The sequence below is a fragment of the Schistocerca nitens genome, chromosome 5, assembly GCF_023898315.1.
Source record: "Schistocerca nitens isolate TAMUIC-IGC-003100 chromosome 5, iqSchNite1.1, whole genome shotgun sequence".
NCBI lineage: Eukaryota > Metazoa > Arthropoda > Insecta > Orthoptera > Acrididae > Schistocerca > Schistocerca nitens.
Window position 1 is genome coordinate 388,211,271 of NC_064618.1, and position 22,433 is coordinate 388,233,703.

Below are 22,433 nucleotides of genomic sequence, written 5' to 3' on the forward strand. Positions count from 1 at the left end.
TTATTATGGCCAGAGGTGGCTGTCCTGGGTACTGATTTCTCAGTATCTATGCACCCAAATTGTGTGAAAATGTGATCACATGTCAGTTCGAGTATGATATATTTGTCCAATGAATACCCGTTTATCATCTGCATTTTTTCTTGGTGTAGCAATTTTAATGGCCAGAAGTGTATTTACGTTGATTGTCACCTGCCGATATCTGCACGAAACATCAATCGTGTGCAAGTCCTCCTGCATTTCGGTACAGCACTCCGGTGTTACGAACTACTTAAGACAACAGCACGATACGCGAAAAGCCGCACAGAGCCTACAGCACTATCCACTAGATCATCCTGTAAACAGTAACGGCTGCACAACATTTCCCTGGAATACTCCGGAAATTACTGAAACTTTATATGACAGAATATCCTAAGAAACCCCATTTATTTCTGGTATTTTCTCGAAGAAGGGTTACATTTCCGTCGATACGGAACTAGTTCGTAGATTATTCAAAAGTGGTGTAATGTTCGATGAGTATGGTTCTGTACACCGCAGCGAGGTAGTTTAGATGCCTACTGCAGTGTTTTACTGCACTGTAATCAGTTACATTTACCTGTTTGCTTAAAAATTGAAGTCGTCACCCTTCAAGAGCGCAAAACCTACAAAAGATGAGTGTAAAAAAATACATACTGATCCAGCTAAGATGTTAGTATTAGGTATTTCTTGAATCGTTTAAGATATTTACGACAATGATGGAAGCTGAAGAAATGAATTAAACTTTACACCACGACCAAGACTTGCAAATGGCTTTCCTCGCTCACTAGGCAGGTGTGCTAGCAACATAGCAGTACCGGTAACAGAGTAGCACGGACTTCCGTATTCCAATGCACTCCCTAACACAACCTTCAATTCATGTCTTCAGCTTATTTCCCGGCTGTGGCACAAATTTTAATTTATTTCCCCAGCTTCGATCTTTATCGTAGATGTCTCAAGAAAAATTTAATCATATCGAATCTATAGTTTAAGATATTGTAATTTTCTTTTCAGACAAACAGATTGTGAAAATGTCCTGTCTAAATAACGTATAGTTTCGTTTCAGAGCAATATTACTTACAGAAATATCTGTATAAACTTAGCTTTTTCAAACGGAATTGTGGTATTTCAGCTCCTACTATCGTAGTTCTGAAAGAGGCGGTTTCAAAGAGATTCACTCTTCACAATCCGATTAGCAGCCGGCCAGAGTGGCCGAGCGGTTAAAGGCGCTGCAGTGTGGAACCGCACGACCACTACGGTTGCAGTTGCAGGTTCGAATCCTGCCCGGGCATGGATGTGTGTGATGTCCTTAGGTTAGTTAGGTTTAAGTAGTTCTAAGTTCTAGGGGACTTATGACCACAGCAGTTGAGTCCCACAGTGCTCAGAGCCATTTGAACCATTTGAACCAATCCGATTAGCAGTTTCTAAGAAATTATAATGTTTAGAAACAAGAGAACCTCTTCCAGAGAAACCAAATTAAACTCTAAAGTAAGTTTACAATTGGTCAGTATGTAATAAAATGACATTGAACATAAATCAAATATCATGAATTTCAGGTTGAATAGGAGATTAGTACACTTTTAAATTAAGTGTGGATGGTACCTCTGTAGACAGCTTAACAAACACACAATTTCTATGAAAGTCTATTCATTCTCAAATTAATTGATGTTAACATAAAAAGATACTAGTAAACAAAATGTCGTCAGCTTGTTATGCCGTTCACTCCTGTTATCAGTGTCTAACAGTCAGCGTCTTTTAGTCACAAGACTTTCACCGGTTCCTAGCGACGGATTTCTTTGCTACGAAACAAAAGGAAAAAAATTATGAATACGGTTTTCAAACTAAAAAATGGCCTATAAAATAACTAACCAAAAATTGTATCGAGCTCAGTTTAAAGTTCTGTCCAGAACACAGGGATTTTAACTACACGATGTGTACGTATTGAACCGGGGACCTAGAAACGACGCCGAGGCTTCGTCCCGCCGTAGCCCTCAGTGGTTCACAACCTCACAACAGGCCACAGCAGTCCACCCACCTCACCGCCACCCCGCACCGAACCCAAGGTTATTGTGCGGTTCGGCCCCCAGTGGATACTAGCAGCGAAAATACTATAGTACATCTGAAAATGTGATATTGATGTAGATATCTTTGTAATTATTAGAGTTACTAAAATAGTCTGTATGTAATTCTGTGAGAATATTTTTCACACCTAATTTGAATGAAAACGAAATTATGATGTCTCAAACGGTTTAGGATATATCTGAGGTGAGCAGTTTAGCTGAATCGCCCTGCACATTTCACATGAAAGCTTGCTCCTCGTTAAGCGTATCTAATACATTGTCGGCCATTTCCTGGCACATAGTAATAGGCCTCACATATAACGTAGCTTTACTCAAAATGGTTCAAATGGCTCTGAGCACTATGGGACTCAATTGCTGAGGTCATAAGTCCCCTAGAACTTAGAACTACTTAAACCTAACTAACCTAAGGACAACACACACATCCATGCCCGAGGCAGGATTCGAACCTGCGACCGTAGCGGTCGCGCGGTTCCAGACTGTAGCGCCAGAACCGCTCGGCCACCAGCGGCCGGCGTAGCTTTACTGGGAAAGACTTATATCCTTACTGGTACTGGTACTGGTACTGGTATCACGAGCATATACAGGGCTCCCAACAGCGAGATTACCAGCGTTCGCCACTGGAGTTTGGTGAGCAACTCTGTAACGCTCTCGCGCCAACTAAACGATCCCGTGACGAAATACGCTGCTCTTCATTGGATCGTCTGCATCTCTTCCATCAATTATACCTGGTAAGAGTCCCATGTTGATGCAAAGTACTAAAGAATCGGTCAAACAAGAGCCCTGTTATCTACTTACTCTGTGGATGAGTTACATTTCCTTATGACTATTCCTATGAATCTCAATCTGGCAACTGCTTTTCTCACTGTTTGCTGTATGGGATCATTCCATTTAAGGTTGCTCCGAATAGGCACCCCTAGATATTTTACGCAAGATACCGTTTTCAGTAATTTGTCATCGATAGTGAAGTTGTAAATTGGTGCATTTTTTCCCATGTCTGCGCAATATGCTACATTTATTTATTTTCAGGGCCAGGTGTCAGAGGCTGCACCACTCATCAATCCTATGTAGGTCATTCTAAAAACTGATACTATCTTCTGGCTGACTACGTTGTTGTAGATAATGGCATCATCTGCGAACAATCTAGAACAGCTTCTGACACTTTCCATTAAGATTGTTAACAGAAACGATACTGTCAGACTTCCTTGAGGTACTCCGGAAATTAAGAATGACAGGTTGAGTTCTTTCTGCAAGGAAGTCTTGAATCCAATCTGAAATATGGTCCGATAGTCGCTAAGCTCTTATTTCTTTTTCACTAAACGGCAGTGCGGAACGGTATCAAATACCTTCATGAAGTCAAGAAACACGTCAGCAGCCTGATTGCCATCGTTCACAGCGCTATGGATCTCATGGAGAAACAGAGCGAGCTGAGTTTCGAAAGAACACTGTTTCCGGAATCCATGCCATTCTCTGCCATGCGACGCCATAAAGATGAGGTATGGAGAGGCATGTAGTCAGCAGACCGTTCTCCCGGCCGTTTTTCCGACATTCCAGACCTTAGAGCCGCTATTTCTGAATAAAACAGGTCCTCAATTGGCATCACGAGGCTAAGTGTATCCCGTAACAGTTCTCCCAGCAAGCATAAATCCGTGCCAGTATCAAGAATCGAACCCAGGCCGTCCACATGGCAGCTCTCTATGCTGACCACTAACTGCGGGGGCGGACTCAATAGTCATCTTGGGGTTTCTTTAACGTTTTTGGTGACATCTGGTCGGTAGACGGATGAGGGGTCTGGCATCACGATTGCACTGCTCCTACTCGAGCGCCCTCAAGATCGAATATAGCCAACGTTAGACACTATGAACGTGTTAGGAAAGCGAATCATGAGAGTATATTTTGGAAATAACACAGTGCCGTAGTCAGCTACATATTCGGTGGATAATTCTAACGATTATTTTATCGAAATTATGCGAAACGAGTCAGTTTATAGGACATGTGTACATGACTGATGTTAAAGTTAATGAAAACATTATTAAATTACTCCTACTCATGCGACTATACTCAAAAGTAAGTACTTTTTTTTATTTTTTGCCTCATATTGAACTCGTTTCTGAACCACGGACGGTTTTAATAATGTGCATTAAAACTATAATGTTGTAGGTATGGACATCACTGTTCTTCTCAAATTGTGATGGATTAATCATGACGAAATTCATTAGCGAATGTATGTATTGCGACAGCGCAGTTATGATGTTTAGCTTCTTGAAGAGTTACCTACATTTCACCGGTGGGTGAACAACACATATTATTCATATTGCTCACTTTTTTCCAATGAATACTTTCTTTCTAAGAGATAAGTTCCCACAGAAAGTTATTCCGTAAGACATTAGTGAGTGGAAAAGTGCTGAATATGTCAGAAGGTTGATACTTTTTTTCAATATTGGGAACTATATAAAGAGCAAAAGTACCTGAACTTATTCGTCTGAGAAGCTCAGTAATAAGCTACTTCCAGTTCAAATTTTCATCGCTATTTACATCCAGAACTTTCGTGTTTGCAAAAGTGCAGATTCTGTTTGTTGAATGTTAAATGAGAAGTTGTTCATGCATATATGGAATAGTAGTGGACCCTAAATTGAACCTATGGAACTCCATTTGCAATATCTGTCCAGAATCTAAAATTTTCTAACATTCTTACATTGTTTGAATTGTTCAGCGCTACCTTTTACGTTCTGTAGTTTACGTATGATTCAAACCAGCTAAGCGTAAAGCCATGAATTCCAAAAACTTGACTTTTCTAAGAGAGTAACATGATCTTCACAATAAAGTGCCTTGCAACGATCACAAAAATATCAACTGGCGATATATTATTATTGAAGGCTAGCATTATTTGATGTGTCAATACATAAACATCATTCTCAGTCGACCAACCCTTCTGGAATCAAAACCGTGATATGCTATGCAAACTGTTTGCACTTATGTGTGAGACTGCTCTTAAGTACACCATTTTTCGAATATTTCGGAAAAAGATGTCAATAACGAAACTAGACGAAAATGGTTTAAGCCTGTCTTATCGCCTTCCTTATCAAGAGGTTCAACAACTGCGTGTTTACACCTGACTGGTAGAATTCCTTGTATCAGTGAGGCACTGAATAGATCGCTAAGGACTTTACTTTTTAAACTGGAAAAATTTTTCAGAATTCTGTTTGAAATTCCGTCTACATCGCATGAACTTTTGCTTTTTAGATTTTTTCTAATTCCGTTAGTTTCAGTGAAGGATTTTGGTGCTACTTCTAGTTGCTGAAAGTTCTGTGGGATATTATTCTTAGTATATTCTCTTGCTTCTTCAACTGATCCATTTAATCCTATTTTTACTTCTACATTTAGAAAGTGATTGTTAAAGGTACTCGCATCTTGTGAATTATAGACCACAACGTTGTCATTTAGTGCAGCTGATGGAATTGTCCATTCTTATACTCATCAGTGTAAATTACTACGTAATTGCAGTGGTCGGATAAAATTCCATAAAACATCGATTTATAAATGTAGTGTGGCGTGTAATGCTTTTTATAGTTGTCAGGAGGTGGTAAAGAAATTATTTATTTATTTTATTTTATTTATTTATTGCCAAATTATAGACCTGTTACCTGATGTTTAAAACAGGTCGTACATCTTACAATTTTCGTTTTTCATCTTTTTACAGTTTTCTTTTTTTTGTTTTATCTACAACATTTACAAAGAAAGACACTTTTCAAAATAACAACAATTTAAGGTTGAAATATAAATAAAATGTTTTTTTTAAGAAGAACATAAAAAAGTGATAGGATAGAGGAGAGATTTGTTAGTACCATCACCGAATGTGACTGACGGAGAATACCTCGGAATAGTGTCTTCGAGCCGTTGACCGCCAGTCACACACACACAAACACACACACACACACACACAAATGGTTATTAGTGGAGAAATAATATTGCTTATCCTATTTATTACTAATTCTATGTATTAACTACTTTAGGTGCCCATCCATGTACAGCATTTGGCGATTTCTTGGCTAGATCGCCAGCACCTTATGCTTATTTACTGTCACATCTCAGCTTCCTCCTCCTGTTCCTCCTCATTGTCACTATTTTCGCTGTCACCGTGAGTATCGCTGTCCACCCTCTGGAGGTTGTTGTTACGCTGCACATAGGCATGTCTGTAATGTCGTGTCCGCATGTAGTCTTCATGTGTTGTTTTTGAAATACTCTTTGTCAATGCGTTTAATTGTTCCCATTGTTCTTCATCTCTTATTGCTGTGTATATATCTATGTCTATATCTGTGTATTCTAAGTGTAGTGTATGCCTATTCTTCGCTTATTGCCCGCAGAAAAAAATGACAGTGTGTTCTGGGGAACCTTCTTCCCCGCATGTGCATGTAGGTGTCTGCCTCAGACTCACGCGGTTTAAGTGCGTGGGATAAGGTCCGTGTCCGGTTAAGAAATGTACCATACCGCGGCTGGGATCCATATGTCTCATTCTCAACCGCTCCCTTATGTCAGGGAGGAAGTCGTGCAGTCTACGTCCCTTATCACTTACATCCCACTCACCTTGCCATGTATCCAAACGCCAACTTTTAAGGTGACGTATCGTTTATCTAGTCTCCCCACCTTTAACCAGTACCTTGCAGCTCTGTATTTGATCGTGATATCTATGGGGCATATTCCGAGCACCACACACAGTGCATCGCCTGAGGTGGTACCGAAGGCCCCAGATAGTCTAAGTAAGACACTTCTCTGCCCTCGTCTGACCGATGCTTTGTTGGTAACCACGTTCAGTCTATGTGCCCCCGTGCTAGCTGCAAGGCTAAGTACTGATTCGAAGAGCGTACAGTGGTATGTCCGTATGACTGGTAGAGGTAGTCTGTATTGTTTTGAATTTAGCCTCAGCAGTTTGTGTAGTATTTTTCTGATTTGTCTGTTGTTAGCCTTGTCTGTTCGTGTAAATTCAGTTTTTCATCTATGTGTACCCCAAGGTGGTGCGTAACGTGTGCTCGTGTGATGTTTGTGTCCCCAATTTTAACCGAAGGATTGCTTTGGAGTGATCCTTTCAGTAAAGTGTATGTTGTTTTGTTCTCGGCTATCCTCAGTTTGTTGTTGTGACAGCACTAAGTAATTGTTTGTAGTATTTCACTGGTTTTCTCTTCTAACTGGTCTCTGTTGTTTGCAGTGACTACAACTAATAGGTCATCAGCGTAGGCGACAGTTCCGTCTGACCTGGCATCCCCATCCAGAAGTTGTAGGAGGGGTTCGATTGTTATGTCCCAGAAGATGGGGTCGCAGATCGATCCTTGAGGACAGCCTTTGGTAATTCTTTTAATTACTTTCCGGCTGTCGATTTGCCATTCAATTACTCGGTCTTTACAGTAGTCTAGAAAACTCTTGTACAGTGACTGCGGTACCTCCAGATATCTTAGCCTCTGAAACAGTTCGGGCCACCAGAGATTAGCAAATGCTCCGGCAATTTAAATCATTATTGCCATGGCGTATTTCTGTTTTGTGGTGTTAACTATGCGCAGGGCCTGGTTGACGGCATCATCTATTGATCTGCCAGTTCTGAAGCCGAACTGGTGTTGGCTCATACCCCTGAGAGCTCTGTGTGTTTGCAGGCGCTTACACAGTAGCTTCTCCTGAATCTTTGCTAGGGTGTTTATTAGGCATATTGGTCTGTAAGTCTTTGGATCTGAAGGATCCCTGTCTGCTGATATCTTAATAATGACTGCTTTGGAGGTTTTCCATACTGTAGGCACCCTGCCCAGCCGTAAGGCATCGTTCAGTAACGTTGTTAGGAACGGGGTGATCTGCGGTGCTAGTTTTTTTCAGTGTTTCCGAGTGGATACCATCTGGTCCAGGTGCTTTCTTGTTTTTAAGCTCTGAGATTGCTAGCGCAACCTCTTCTTGCGCATAAGAATACTTCGACCCGCAGGCATCCCCAACTTCTGGCTGCGAGCGCTGAGGAACTCGCTGACGGTGGGCCCGCTGATCACCGGGCGCGACGCCGAGGTGCTGCGCCACCTGGTCGACATCCGCGTCGTCATGGACGACCGCGAGCAGCCCGGCTTCCGGCTGGAGTTTCACTTCGCGCCCAACGACTACATCGCGGACTCGGTGCTCACCAAGGAGTTCGACGTGAGCTTCGACCCGGAGCCGGAGGACCCGCTGTGCGGCGGCGGCATGCGCATCGTCTCGATGCGGGGCAGCGGCGTCACCTGGAAGTCGCCGGAGGCCGACGTGACGCGGCACCCGCGCTCGGGCAGGACTTGCGACTCCTGTTTCCACTTCTTCGCCCGGTAAGCTTGCACCGGCCCTGTCTTCTTCGGCTCATGCCAGGCCACAAGAATACACTGAAGTGACAAAAGTCATGCGACATATACAGACGTCGGAAACCTTTTCACGTGAATAACCCGAGTACAAATCTCCGCCAATGCACTGCCCTTTCATACCTTGTGCAAGCGATTTTACCGCCATCTGTATATGTGCATATTGCAGTCCAAAGCTGGATTATGGGAGCTTTGTCTACTCTTCTGCCCGGCCGTCCATATAACGCCGTCTAAACTCTATCCACCATCGGGGGTTACATCTGGCGACTGGAGCATTCTACACCCGCCCTGTTGAGAGTCTGTATGCCGAAGCTGCCCAATTACCGCTAAACTACCGGCGTGATAAGTTGCTTTGTCGGTACGCCTGCCGACTGATGTCAATGCCTGCCCACCCGTCATATTTCTCTTTCTTTGACGACTCTCTCGACCGCCAATACAGGCTGTATGTCTCTGCTCTGTTACCTCCTGGAGTTCGCTTTCGTCGCCTGCTTCAGCAACCTGATTTTAACCTCCCTACGACTTTTCGAGTGGGTGAGACCCCGACGCCACCTTGGCTCCAGGCTCAGGTTCGTGTTCACCTTCAACTCAGCTCGCTCCCAAATGAGAGGACCGCGGATTCGATATAACGCTCGAGGTTTGTCGAACTTCGTTCGAGGCTCGCTAATGACGTCATTATTTACACAGATGGCTCCAAGACTACTGCTGGCGTCGGATGTGCCTTTGTCGTTGGGGATGGTACCTTTCAAAGCCGGCTCTTTGACCAGTGTTCAAGCTTTACAGCTGAGCTTTTTGCTTTCTATCAGGCTGTTCAGTATATTCGGCGCCATCGTCATTCTCCCTACGCCATCTGCTCTGATTCTTTGAGCGCCATTCAGTCTCCGTGATCCATATCGGACCACCCTCTCGTGCAACGAATTCAACGGTCCCTGCAGTCGCTAGCTGATACTGGCGCTCGCGTCCTTTTTTTGTGGATTCCTGGCCACGTTGGTGTGCCTGGGAACGGAGCTGCTGATGCTGCGGCCCAGGCTGCTGTCTTCCTGCCTCGGACAGCTTCCTTTTGTCTTCCATCAACTGATGTTAGTGGGGTTCTTTGTCGGCGAGTTTCATCATTGTGGCATGAGGCTTGGTCCTCTCTTCATGAAAATAAGCTTAGAGCCATCAAACCGATCCCGACGCATTGGACGACCTCCTCACGCCCTTCCCGGCGAGAGGAGGTAATTTTGGCCAGGCTGCGGATTGGGCATTGCCGATTTAGCCACCGCAACCTATTGTCCGGTGACCCCGCCCCGCAGTGCCCCAGTAGTCATACACTGACGGTGCGCCATGTTTTATTGTCCTGTCCCCGTTTTATTCACTCTCGTGTTATCCTGTGTCTGCCGTCTACCGTACAGGAACTTTCAGCTGATGACGCTCGAGCAGCTGCTCGTGTCCTTCGTTGTATTACACTGACGGACTTGTCGAAAAAGATCTAACTCTTTTATTATGTTTCTCTGCGTCTTTGTACGTACTTTCTGATGTTGCCCCCTTGCACTTTTCTACGCTATTAGTGCACTAACGTTTGTGACTGGGCGCTAATGACCTTAGTAGTTGAGCGCCCAAAACACACAAAAATGCACATATACAGATGGCGGTGAAATCGCTTGCACAAGGTATGAAAGGGCTGTGCATTGGCGGAGCTGTAATTTGTACTCGGGTTATTCACGTGAAGAGGTTTCCGACGTGATAACGGCCTCACGACGGGAATTCATAAACTCTGGACGGGGCATCATACTTGGAGCTAGACGCATGGGACATTGCGTTTCCGAAATCGTTAGGGAAACCACTAGTGCGAGATCTACAGTGTCCGGAGTGTGCCGGAATTACCAAATTTCAAGCATTACCTCTCACCACGGACAACGCAGTGGCCGATGGCCTTCTCGAAATGACCGAGAGCAGCAGCTTTTGCGTACATCTACATTTACATTTATACTCGACAAGCCACCCAACGATGTGTGGCGGAGGGCACTTAACGTGCCACTGTCATCACCTCTCTTTACTGTTTCAGTCGCGTTTGGTTCGCGGGAAGAACGACTGCCGGAAAGCCTCCGTGCGCGCTCGAATCTCTCTGACTTTACATTCGTGATCTCCTCGGGAGGTATAAGTAGGGGGAAGCAATATATTCGATACCTCATCCAGAAACGCACCCTCTCGAAACCTCGACAGCAAGCTACACCGCGATGCAGAGCGCCTCTCTTGCAGAGTCTGCCACTTGAGTATGCTAAACATCTCCGTAACGCTATCACGCTTACCAAATAACCCTGTGACGAAACGCGCCGCTCTTCTTTTGATCTTGTCTATCCCTTCTGTCAACCCGACCTGGTACGGATCCCACACTGATGAGCAATACTCAAGTATAGGTCGAACGAGTGTTTTTTAAGCCACCTCCTTTGTTGATGGACTACATTTTCTAAGGACTCTCCCAAGGAATCTCAAACTGGCACCCATCTTACCAACAACTAATTTTATATGATCACTCCACTTCAAATCGTTCCGCTCGCATACTCCCAGATATTTTACAGAAGTAACTGCTACCAGTGTTTTTTCCGCTATCATATAATCATACAATAGAGGATCCTTTTTTCTGTGTATTCGCAATACTTTACATTTGTCTGTGTTAAGGGTCAGTAGCCACTCCCTGCACCATGTGCCTACCTGCTGCAGATCTTCCTGCATTTCGCTGCAATTTTCTAATGCTGCAACTTCTCTGTATACTACAGCATCATCCGCGGAAAGCCGCATGGAACTTCCGACACTATCTACTAGATAGCGTTACCAGTGCTAAGAGACAAGCAACACTGCGAGAAATAACCGCAGAAATCAATGTGGGAAGTACGAGGAATGTATCCGTTAGGACACAGCGGCGAAAGTCGGCGTTAATGTGCTACGGTAGCAGACAACCGACGGGAGTACCATTACTAACTTCACGACATCAGCTGCAGCTCCTCTCCTAAGCTCGAGACCTTATCGATTGGTCCCTAGACGACTATAAAACTGTTGTATGGTCAGATGAGTCCCGATTTCTGTTGATAAGACCTGATGGTATGGTTCGAGTGTGGCGCAAACCCACGGACCCATGGATCCAAGTTGTCAACAAGACAGTGCGCAAACTGGTTGTGGCTCGATTATGGTCTGAGCTGTGTTTGCATGGAATGTCCTGGGTCTTCTGGTCCATCTGAACCGATCATTGACTGAAAATGATTATCAGGTTACCCTCCATTCAGAGGCTGTTGCACGCAGCGACTGTTATTTTGAATTGTAAATAATAAATTTCAGCTATCAGTCGTTCCTTAGAATTTTTATTGGCAGATCTAGATTTCAGCTAGAAACTAGACATTCTCAATGCACTATCATTTCTGGTCAATGCATGTAACGCCTGTTGGTCGGGCTTCATTCACAGTTCATTGATACTCAATTGCTAGTTTCTAGCTGAAATCTAGATCTGCCAATAAAAATTCCAAAGGACGACTGATAGCTGAAATCTATTATTTATAAGTCAAAAATGAATACGTTCGGCTACTTAGAGACCATTTGCAGCCGGCCATGGTCTTCAATACTGTGTGCCATGTCACCAGGCCACAGATGTCGGCGATTGGTTTGAAGAACATTCTGGACGATTCGAGAGAATGATTTGTCCATCCAGACCGCCGCACATGAATGCCATCGAACATTTATGAGACATAACTGAGAGGTCAGTACGTGAACAAAATCCTGTCCCGTCACCACTTTCGTAACTTTCGATGACTATTGACGCAGCATTGCTAAATATTTCTGCAGGACACTTCCAGCGATTTGTTTAGTCCATGACACGTCGAGTTGCTGCACCACGCCGGGCATAAAGAGGTCCTTCACGATTTTCGAAGGTATCCCATGACTCTTGTCACCTCATTTTATAAACTTTAGGAAGTAAACTGAAACGTTCCTTCCCGTCCATCCTCGAACTTCCTCAGCGTCGGGCGAAAATCCAATCACGGCCGCTGCCAGACCCCTTCTACGTGCGGTGCGCGACACTAATTACGCTACATATTGCTTCGTGGATTTTATGAGAACAGTTTACTGGCGGATCTAGATCAGTTCTTTGTACTGCAACACGTATACACTTACTTACGCTTACGAGGGGACCATACAGACTTGTCTTCACCGATTTTATTCATACTGACTGGGTGTGCGGGGCACTGCTAGGACTTCAATATATGTAAAAGTTTTCGAGAAAATAAAGCTTGAAAATCTTAGGCTTGCTTCATAGTTTGTGTGATCGTTTTTAAGTAAGGAGCACACAGCCGTTCAAATAAGCGTTTAGTTTCATAAACATGAGATCTATGGATCGAGACTCGCTGCCGATACATCTTTTATTGTATTCCCACATCATTCTGGTAACACTCTCCGAATTATCACTACTTACTGATTCACTTCTTATTTCCAAAATTTTTGTCTTGGAAAAAGGAGATTTCCTTACGTGAGGAGATTCCATATATCTACATCTACATATGTACTCCGCTAGCCACCAAGCGGTGTGTGTCGGAGGGCACAATTGGCGCCGAAGTCATATTTCCACCCCGCCCCCCCCACCCCCCCCCCCCCCCCTCTGTTCCACTCGCGGATCGCTCGAGGGAAATCACATGATACACAACTACTATCAGTCAATTCAGTATAGATATTTTATTTGTATGTATCTACATTTGGGAAAAGTAACCTAGGGAGTGCTGCACGAATGAGGTTTATATTGATCACAGACGCATTGGACAACAATAATTATTGCGCCATACCAGCATAAGTGATGAAAGCCGAATTTCTGCATGCGCACGGTTTTTCCAATAATCCTGCTGCAAAACAAACTTAGTTTACATTCATAAACGATCCTCCGTCATCACACAACTTCGTCGTGTACTACATACATCTGCTGTCAGAATTGCAGGGAATGAAAGAAAAAGCGCCGGAAACAGGATTAGATCCAGACATCTTGCAATAATGAAACTAAGTGCTTACTTTTCATCTCTTTTCCTTTCTTTTTCTCGCTCGACTGTGGACTTCTTGACTGCTAGGAACCATAGGAAGCATATAAGCACTCCTGAAATCTTCAAACTAGGTTTTCTCGAAATGGGTAGAGAAATGCATGTCCCCGTTTACATATGTTGAAAATATAGTCGTGCCTTACACAACCTATCAATATGAATGAAATCGGTGCGGGGAAGCTCGTACGGTCCTCTTGTTAGTTCCTCCAACGCTAGGAGGCACATCGGGCTACAAGTTTGCCCCAGCGAACTCGCTCAGCTGCCAGGCTTCCAGTTTCCTCCCGGTTTATCGCCAAGCACACATTTAAAACAAAGTTTTTTTTTCCCCTACACGTTATTAGTTTTCCAGTAAAACTTCACCCATAGAATGGAAGGAGTTGTCTGGATGAAATATTTTTGGTACAATTTGAGATTGCATTATTACGTGTCGGGCGTTTTATTTTATTGAATAAATTGTCAAATTTTTTCATTGACGCAAAGTGATCCATTTCCGAGCCCCTAACAGCTTTAAAAATGAGTATTGAATGCCATTCTTTCTGCTAGTGTTCTAAATATGGACTTCGTTATTCTTCTCGAATTGTGTCCAAAGTTTTATGATGCATCCACACTATAGTGCTTTTCATTCATAATTATGAAGTTGCTCTCGAAGAAACTCATAGTTCTGTGATGTTCTGTGCCACATTTATCTGGTTTGTTTTTTTTCCTTCTTTTTTGCGGTTGACTCTTAAAAGAATAGTCAAACACAAGAATAGTCAACACAACAAATCTGATTTAACAAAGGGTGTTTGCAAATAAAAATAGTGCCAAATCATATCACCATAAAGTCAAGAAGAACGTATGCAATTCTGTCGAGCATCCACAATTAGCTCATTTCATTTATTTTTGTGACGAATATGTATAGCGATTATATGCAGGAGGATTCCGAGATTATGTTAAAAACTTTCAGAGATCTTGAAAAATGGTAAATTTATCAGCTTGAGATAAGGAACCCTGGTCTGGAAACGACATAGCCGAAACTTATGAGCGAAAATCGTTCTGATACCTCAGATAATGGAATGCATACACCGGTACTGTTGCTAAGAATGTAGGGCAGGTGACATTAAGAGGTGGTAGTACGGAAAAAAAAACCCTTGGGTCGAAAGTGCATACCTTAAAAACTATGAGCACTTGTTCAGTAGAAGAGGTGCATTTCCCAGTGTCCAACATGAACGAGTGCTCATAGCTATTGAGGTATGCATTTTAGAGCCAATGTTTCCTACATATCGTCATGGAATCACCCTGTCTGCTAGCTGGTTATAATTAAAGGGCAGCTACCCACGAAGGTCCAGTGCGGGCTGTAATTATCGCATGCCAACGAAACGTCATACATATGCTAATGCGTTAATGCGGAACTGATTTACGTTGAAAAAAATTATTTCCTATCTTGCCCACCAGGTGCAAATCTGGCGCTGTACACTGCTTCTATGATGGTATCACATCCATGGTGTCATTTGAGAAGTCATAAAGTGAGTGATGAGTATGGTTATCGAGAAGAAAAACGGTCCGCTGTTAGCGAAACTTCTTGATGTGAACGGAAGTGATCACTGATTAAGAGAGCGTTCCAAAAGGATAGGCTATACACGGTTGGCGGTGGCGTGTCTTTTGCTATCAGAAGTAGTTTAACTTATCGCGCAATTGAAGATACTTCCTGTGAGTTAATATGAGCAGAGGTCATTGTTGGCAACCGGAATAAAATAATAATAGGATCCTTTTACCGACTTCCCAATTCAGATGATACAGTTGCTGAAAGGTTCAAAGAAAACTTGCGTTTGATTTCAAACACGTACCCGACTCATAGGATAATAGTTGGTGGTGACTATATTTACCCTCGATATGTTGGCCAAAATACGTGTTTAATTCCGGAGGTACGCATAAAATATCATCCGAAATCATGTTAAACGCATTCTCTGAAAATTATTTCTAGCAATTATTTCATGAGCCCACGCGAATAGTAAACGGTTGTGAAAACGTACTTGACATCTTAGCAACAAATAATCCTGAGTTAGTACCGAGCACCAAAGCAGATTCAAGGCTTAATGATCAAAGGGTTGTAGTAGCGAGAATGAATATTGTATCCCCCAAATCCTCCAAAAATAAACGAAAAATATACCTAATCGAAAAAGGAGTAAAAAATACACTTGACGCCTTCCTGAGAGACAATCACCATTCCTTCCAAATTAATAATGTAAGTGTAGACCAGGTGTGGCTTAAATTTAAAGAAATAGTATCGGCAGCAATTGAGAGAGTTATACCAAATAAATTAACAAACGACGGAGCTGATCCTCCTTGGTACACAACACGGGTTAGAAAACTGTTGCAGAAACAACGAAACAAACATGTCAAATTTAAACAGACGCAAAATCCCCAAGATTGGCGATCATTTACAGAAGCTCGAAATTTAGCGCAGACTTCAATTAGAGATGCTTATAACAGTTACCACAACGAAACTTTGTTTCGAAACCTGTCAGAAAATCCAAAGAGATTCTGTTCGTATGTGAAGAATGCTAGCGGCAAGGAACAATCAATGCCTTCTCTGCGCGATAGCAATGGAGATACTATCGAAGACAGTGCTGCCAAAGCAGAGTTATTAAACACAGCCTTCCGAAATGCCTTCACAAAAGAAGACGAAGTAAATGTTCGAGAATTCGAATCGAGAACAGCTGCCAACATGAGAAACGTAGAATTAAATATCCTCGGAGTAGTGAAGCAACTTAAATCACTTTATATAAGCAAGTCTCCTGGTCCAAACTGTACACCAATTAGGTTCCTTTCGGAGTATGCTGATGCATTAGCTCCATACTTAACAATCATATACAACCGTTCGCTCGATGGAAGATCCGTACCCAAACACTGGAAAGTGGCACAGGTCACAGCAATATTCAAGAAAGGTAGTAGGAGTAATCCACTACATTACAGGCCCATATCGTTAACGTCGATATGCAGCATGATTTTGGAACATATATTGTGTTCGAACATTATGAATTAACATCCAAGAAAACGGCCTATTGACACACAGTCAACATGGGTTTAGAAAACATCGTTCCTGTGAAAGACAACTAGTTCTTTATTCACATGAAGTGTTGAGTGCTATTGATAAAGGATTTGAGATAGATTCCGTATTTATGGATTTCCGGAAGGCTTTTGACACTGTACCACACAAGCGGCTTGTAGTGAAATTGCCTGCTTATGGAATATCGTCTCAGTTATGTGACTGGATTTGTGATTTGTGAATGGTGCGAAAAGTGACAGTTGACAAACAACGAGAAGTGTGAGTCATCCACATGAGTGCTAAAAGGAACTCGTTAAACTTCGGTTACACGATAAATCAGTCTAATCTAAAAGCCTTAAATTCAACTATATATACCTAGGAGTTACAATTACGAACAACTTAAATTGGAAGGAACACATAGAAAATGTTGTGGGAAAGGCTAACCAAAGACTGCGTTTTATTGGCAGGACACTTAGAAAATGTAACAGATATACTAAGGAGACTGCCGACACTACGCTTGTCCGTCCTCTTTTAGAATACTGCTGCGCGGTGTGGGATCCTTACCAGATAGGAATGACGGAGTACATCGAAAAAGTTCAAAGAAAGGCACCACATTTTTACTATAGCGAAATATGGGAGAGAGTGTCATAGAAATGATACAGGATTTGGGATGGACATCATTAAAAGAAAGGCGTTTTTCGTTTCGACAGAATCCTCTTACGAAATTCCAATCACCAACTTCCTCCTCCGAATGCGAAAATATTGTGTTGACACTTAACTAGGTAGGGAGGAACGATCCCCACAATAAAATAAGGGAAATCAGAGCACGTACGGAAAGATGTAGGTGTTCATTCTTTCCACGTGCTATGCGAGATTGGAATAATAGAGAATTATGAAGGTGGTTCGATGAACCCTCTGCCAGGCACTTAAATGTGATTTGCAGAGTATCCATGTAGATGTAGATGTAGATGTAGGCTGAAAGGTCTGAGGTGAGGCCCAATGTCATGAAATGGTTAAAATAATGTGATAACGAATTTGAAGGCACGGCTGAGCTTGGTGTGCCACCTGGAAGAGGATGGCGTCCCATCCCACTGAAGTTATTGAAGAGGTTGCCGTTTCTGTAATTGACAGTGCCCCTGGTCGTACAGTGTCACGACAGTTGTCTATTCGATGATCAACAGTACGAAAATATCAGCAGTACGAAAAGTTTTGTGGTTTATTTTACACTGGTACCCATCCAAGATACAGGCGGTGCAGCAACTGAAATCTCATGATCCACAGCAACGTTGAGCATTTGTTCTTCCGTTTCTGACACGGATCGAAGATGATGAAACGTGGCCAGATAATATTCTACGCAGTGGCGAGGCACAGTTTACACTCCATGGTGCACTGAATGCTTAGAACTGCCGAATTTGTGGTACTTTCAGTTCGCTCTTCTTTGAAAAGAATACACCCAGAGGGCCTGTCCGGTGTACCGTGAAGTCTGCATGTTGCACAGCACGCGACTCCTGCTTTGGAAGAACTCCACTGTGCCGAAACCAATGTTTTCTACAAGACGGGAAACACCTTATAGAGCTTGCCCAGTGAAAGATCTGCTTAACACAACTTTCCACGAACGTTTCATCTCCAGAGGTTGTCCATATGCGTGGGATGTAAGGTCAACTGATCTGACTCGATGTGACTTTTGACTCCATGGATATCTAAAACAATGCGTTTATCAGGGATGTTTACGGTCTCTGCCTGATCTGAAACCCAGTACATAGAAACACGTTGCTCAGATTTCGCCGGAACAGCTCTGAGCTAGAATTGATCACATCGTTTTAGGGACGCAGCACCTCGTTGACGGCTCCGATGCTCGTGCTGAACAAATCACTTATTCGACCTTTCTGCCCATGTCCTGTTGCTAATCCAATACATATGGAAACACTTATATATCCCTTCCTTGTAGTAAGAGCGCCAGATTTGCAGCTGGGGGCGAAAATTGGAACTAATGTTTGTCCAGCGTACATCGGTTCCGGATTAAAGCGTTAGCTTATCTACCACGTTTCGTAACCCACACCGGATCTTTGTCAGTAGCTGCACTTTAGTTATAACCACCTCGTATAGTGAACGAGCAATTAAAATGCCAAATACTCCGAAGAGTACAGCCTACAGACTCTCCTTACTGTCTGCTTTGCTGCATCCACCATTTCTTAAGTGATGAATAACCCTGGAAAAGTATTCCATACGGCATTATTTTGTGGAGATAAAATATATTAGGACGTTGATTCGCTTGTTTCCAAGGATGGCTATTATAGAAAGAGCAAAACCAGCTGGACTTCATAGTTTGAGCAACTCAGTAACTTGCCTCTTCCAGTTCAACTTTTAATCAAAATACGTACGTCAAAAATTTAGAACTTCCTACCTTGTTACCTGTTTCCTCTACAGGTGCTACATCGGTTGTATGTAGGAATTTGCTTTATGTACAAGCGTCTCCAAGTCACATTAGCGAAGTGTACTCGAGTTCTGTCTTGCACTTGAGTGAATTCCGTCATGTGTGTTCTATTATAAAATGATGCATCTGACAGCTTTTACCTGCACGTGTCCTCTTGGACTATGGTCTTCACACTGTTTACACCAAATTTCATCAGATGCGCTAAATTGTGCTGTTACACTATTGCTTTGTGTACCATTGGAGCTACCTGCTTGCTGACATTATATTTCTAAAGTCTTATATATAGATGTGGATATGTTATTGTTGTCTAGCAACTGAAAAACAGTTAAATTTCAAGTATTTTCCTCAGCTATGTTAGCAGTTTACTGGAAGGAAGATAAGGTTTAGTGTTCAGTCACTGACAGGACAATTATGACGCCAAAGCTCAGACTGGAAAATGATGGTGAAGGAAATCGGCTATCTCTTATTTAAATAAAGTATCCCAGCATTTACCTTTAGCTATTTATGAAAAATATACAAATATTAAATTATAGGACTAGTATATGGTTTGAACGGCCGTCCTCCGGAATGCGAATCTAGTGGCTTCAAAACTACTTGATCCGCCAATATTTTATTGCAATTCAAAATTTTCGAATGTGGGTGGCGACACTTATCAAAACCTATGTGGTTGAGTAGTCAAAACACTGTTACTGTCGTGAAGACATATTACATCACATACTAGTATACATTACAGTGAGCTACACTGAGAAATAGATTTCATTTGCATTTTGTCAGTGGTTTCTGTTTTCAACAATTCTTCCAAACACCAATCGTCTACGATCCTGATATGGAAGATAGCCTTTTTATATTTTTCTGTTACCTACACTTTTCCTAACCAGCTTCAAATCAAACGTCGATATCAGTCAAACTTGCTTCACATGGCAGTGTTACCGATTATTATTGTGAACTGCATTGAAACGTATGTTCTTATCTTTTGTGGGTAACTAATGTTCTTCCCAAATCAAACATGTGTCAGATATCTGTTTCCTTCCAGCATCTGAAGTCGTGTCTCTGTGGTTTGCTGAGTATTCATTACTTGAGCTGTACACAGTCTCCCACTGATGCGTCCACTGAAGTGAATTTACGTAACAGTAACGACTGTCTACATGAAATACCTGAATACACAGATCGCCTAAAGCGTTAACTGGTTTTTTCACTAACAGAATAAAGACGAATAAAGAAGCAGTGATCTTGTCCCATGAATGAAACCTCTCACTTCATGTATAAGGGGCAGTCAAAAGAAAACGAGACACCTGGAGAATGTTTCAAAATCTGTTAATACATTTGTCCCGTTGTGAGACAAGATGGTCAATACCTCCGTGGGAAAATGTTTGCGGTAGCATACAGGAACATGGCTGTACCCAGGCGTGCACCCCTTCATCTCAAGCAAATAGTCAACCATGAATTCTTTTCTTCGGGGCACCAAAAAGATGTAAATCGCATGCCAAGGTTGTTTCGAGTACGCTGCGGAAGTTTCGCTGTGGAGAGCTTACGTATCCCCCGTACATTCCTGATCTCTCCTCGTGAACTTCATTCCTGGTCTTCCAGTAATATGGTTCAATCTCTATTCTTGTACACATTGTTTGTCACCTGCGTTTCCCTGCTGATTATTCCTATTTTTCTCAGAATTTCGAATATCTTGTACCACTTACAATGTCGAACGCTTTTTCAGGGTTGACAAATACTATGGACGTGTCTTGAATTTTTTCACTCCTTCTTTCATTACCAGGCGCAAAGTCGGAACTGCCTCTCTGAACCCTTTACCTCTTCTAAAAACAAACTAATTGTTATCTAACAGGTCCTCAAATTACTTCGCAGTGATTCTGTACATTTTTTTTTTGTCAGTCAGTTTGATGCATGAGCTGTTAAACTGATTGTGAGATAGCTCTTGCACTTCTCTGGTGTTGCTATCTTGAGAATTGTGTGGCTGATATTTTTCAAAAGTCTGATTGAACGTCGCCAGTGTCATAGGCTATACACACCAATTTGAATAGTCATTTGTTTACCACTTCCCGCTATGATTTTCAAAATTTTAATAGAATGTTTTCTGTCCCTTCTGGCTTATTCGATCTCAAGCCTTCCAAAGATCTTTTAAATTCTGAATTTATTACTCAATCCCCTATGTCTTCCATATCTAGTGCTGCTTTTTCTTCTTCTATCACGTCCAAGTACATTCTCCCGCTTCTCTGTACTCTTTCCAGCAATCAGCTCTCCCTTCCGCGTTCAACAATGTAATTCCCGTTGCACCACCTTCTCTTTTATTTTCACTGAACTTTGTTTCTTTTCTGTACACCGAGTCAGTCCTTCCGTTAATAGTTTCATTTCCGGTTTTCACAACTTTCCAGCAGCCGTTTTGCCTTGGCTAGCCTACACTTCCCATTCATTTCATTCCTAAATGACTTGTATTGCCGTATACCTGTCTTCCCCTGTACATTTCTATACATCCTTCGTCGATCAGTTGAAGTACACTCCTGGAAATGGAAAAAAGAACACATTGACACCGGTGTGTCAGACCCACCATACTTGCTCCGGACACTGCGAGAGGGCTGTACAAGCAATGATCACACGCACGGCACAGCGGACACACCAGGAACCGCGGTGTTGGCCGTCGAATGGCGCTAGCTGCGCAGCATTTGTGCACCGCCGCCGTCAGTGTCAGCCAGTTTGCCGTGGCATACGGAGCTCCATCGCAGTCTTTAACACTGGTAGCATGCCACGACAGCGTGGACGTGAACCGTATGTGCAGTTGACGGAAGTTTGAGCGAGGGCGTATAGTGGGCATGCGGGAGGCCGGGTGGACGTACCGCCGAATTGCTCAACACGTGGGGCGTGAGGTCTCCACAGTACATCGATGTTGTCGCCAGTGGTCGGCGGAAGGTGCACGTGCCCGTCGACCTGGGACCGGACCGCAGCGACGCACGGATGCACGCCAAGACCGTAGGATCCTACGCAGTGCCGTAGGGGACCGCACCGCCACTTCCCAGCAAATTAGGGACACTGTTGCTCCTGCGGTATCGGCGAGGACCATTCGCAACCGTCTCCATGAAGCTGGGCTACGGTCCCGCACACCGTTAGGCCGTCTTCCGCTCACGCCCCAACATCGTGCAGCCCGCCTCCAGTGGTGTCGCGACAGGCGTGAATGGAGGGACGAATGGAGACGTGTCGTCTTCAGCGATGAGAGTCGCTTCTGCCTTGGTGCCAGTGATGGTCGTATGCGTGTTTGGCGCCGTGCAGGTGAGCGCCACAATCAGGATTGCATACGACCGAGGCACACAAGGCCAACACCCGGCATCATGGTGTGGGGAGCGATCTCCTACACTGGCCGTACACCACTGGTGATCGTCGAGGGGACACTGAATAGTGCACGGTACATCCAAACCGTCATCGAACCCATCGTTCTACCATTCCTAGACCGGCAAGGGAACTTGCTGTTCCAACAGG

The 22,433-nt window shown here is 43.3% G+C and overlaps 1 protein-coding gene across 1 annotated transcript in view; it reads left to right on the top strand.

The window, feature by feature from the left end:
* Positions 1–22,433, top strand: part of LOC126260488 (nucleosome assembly protein 1-like 4) — a 157,314-nt gene that overhangs the window by 12,817 nt on the left and 122,064 nt on the right. The window contains exon 2 of the mRNA XM_049957816.1: positions 8,050–8,413. Coding sequence (XP_049813773.1) covers positions 8,050–8,413 — 364 coding nt within the window. The remainder of the gene's footprint in view (positions 1–8,049; positions 8,414–22,433) is intronic.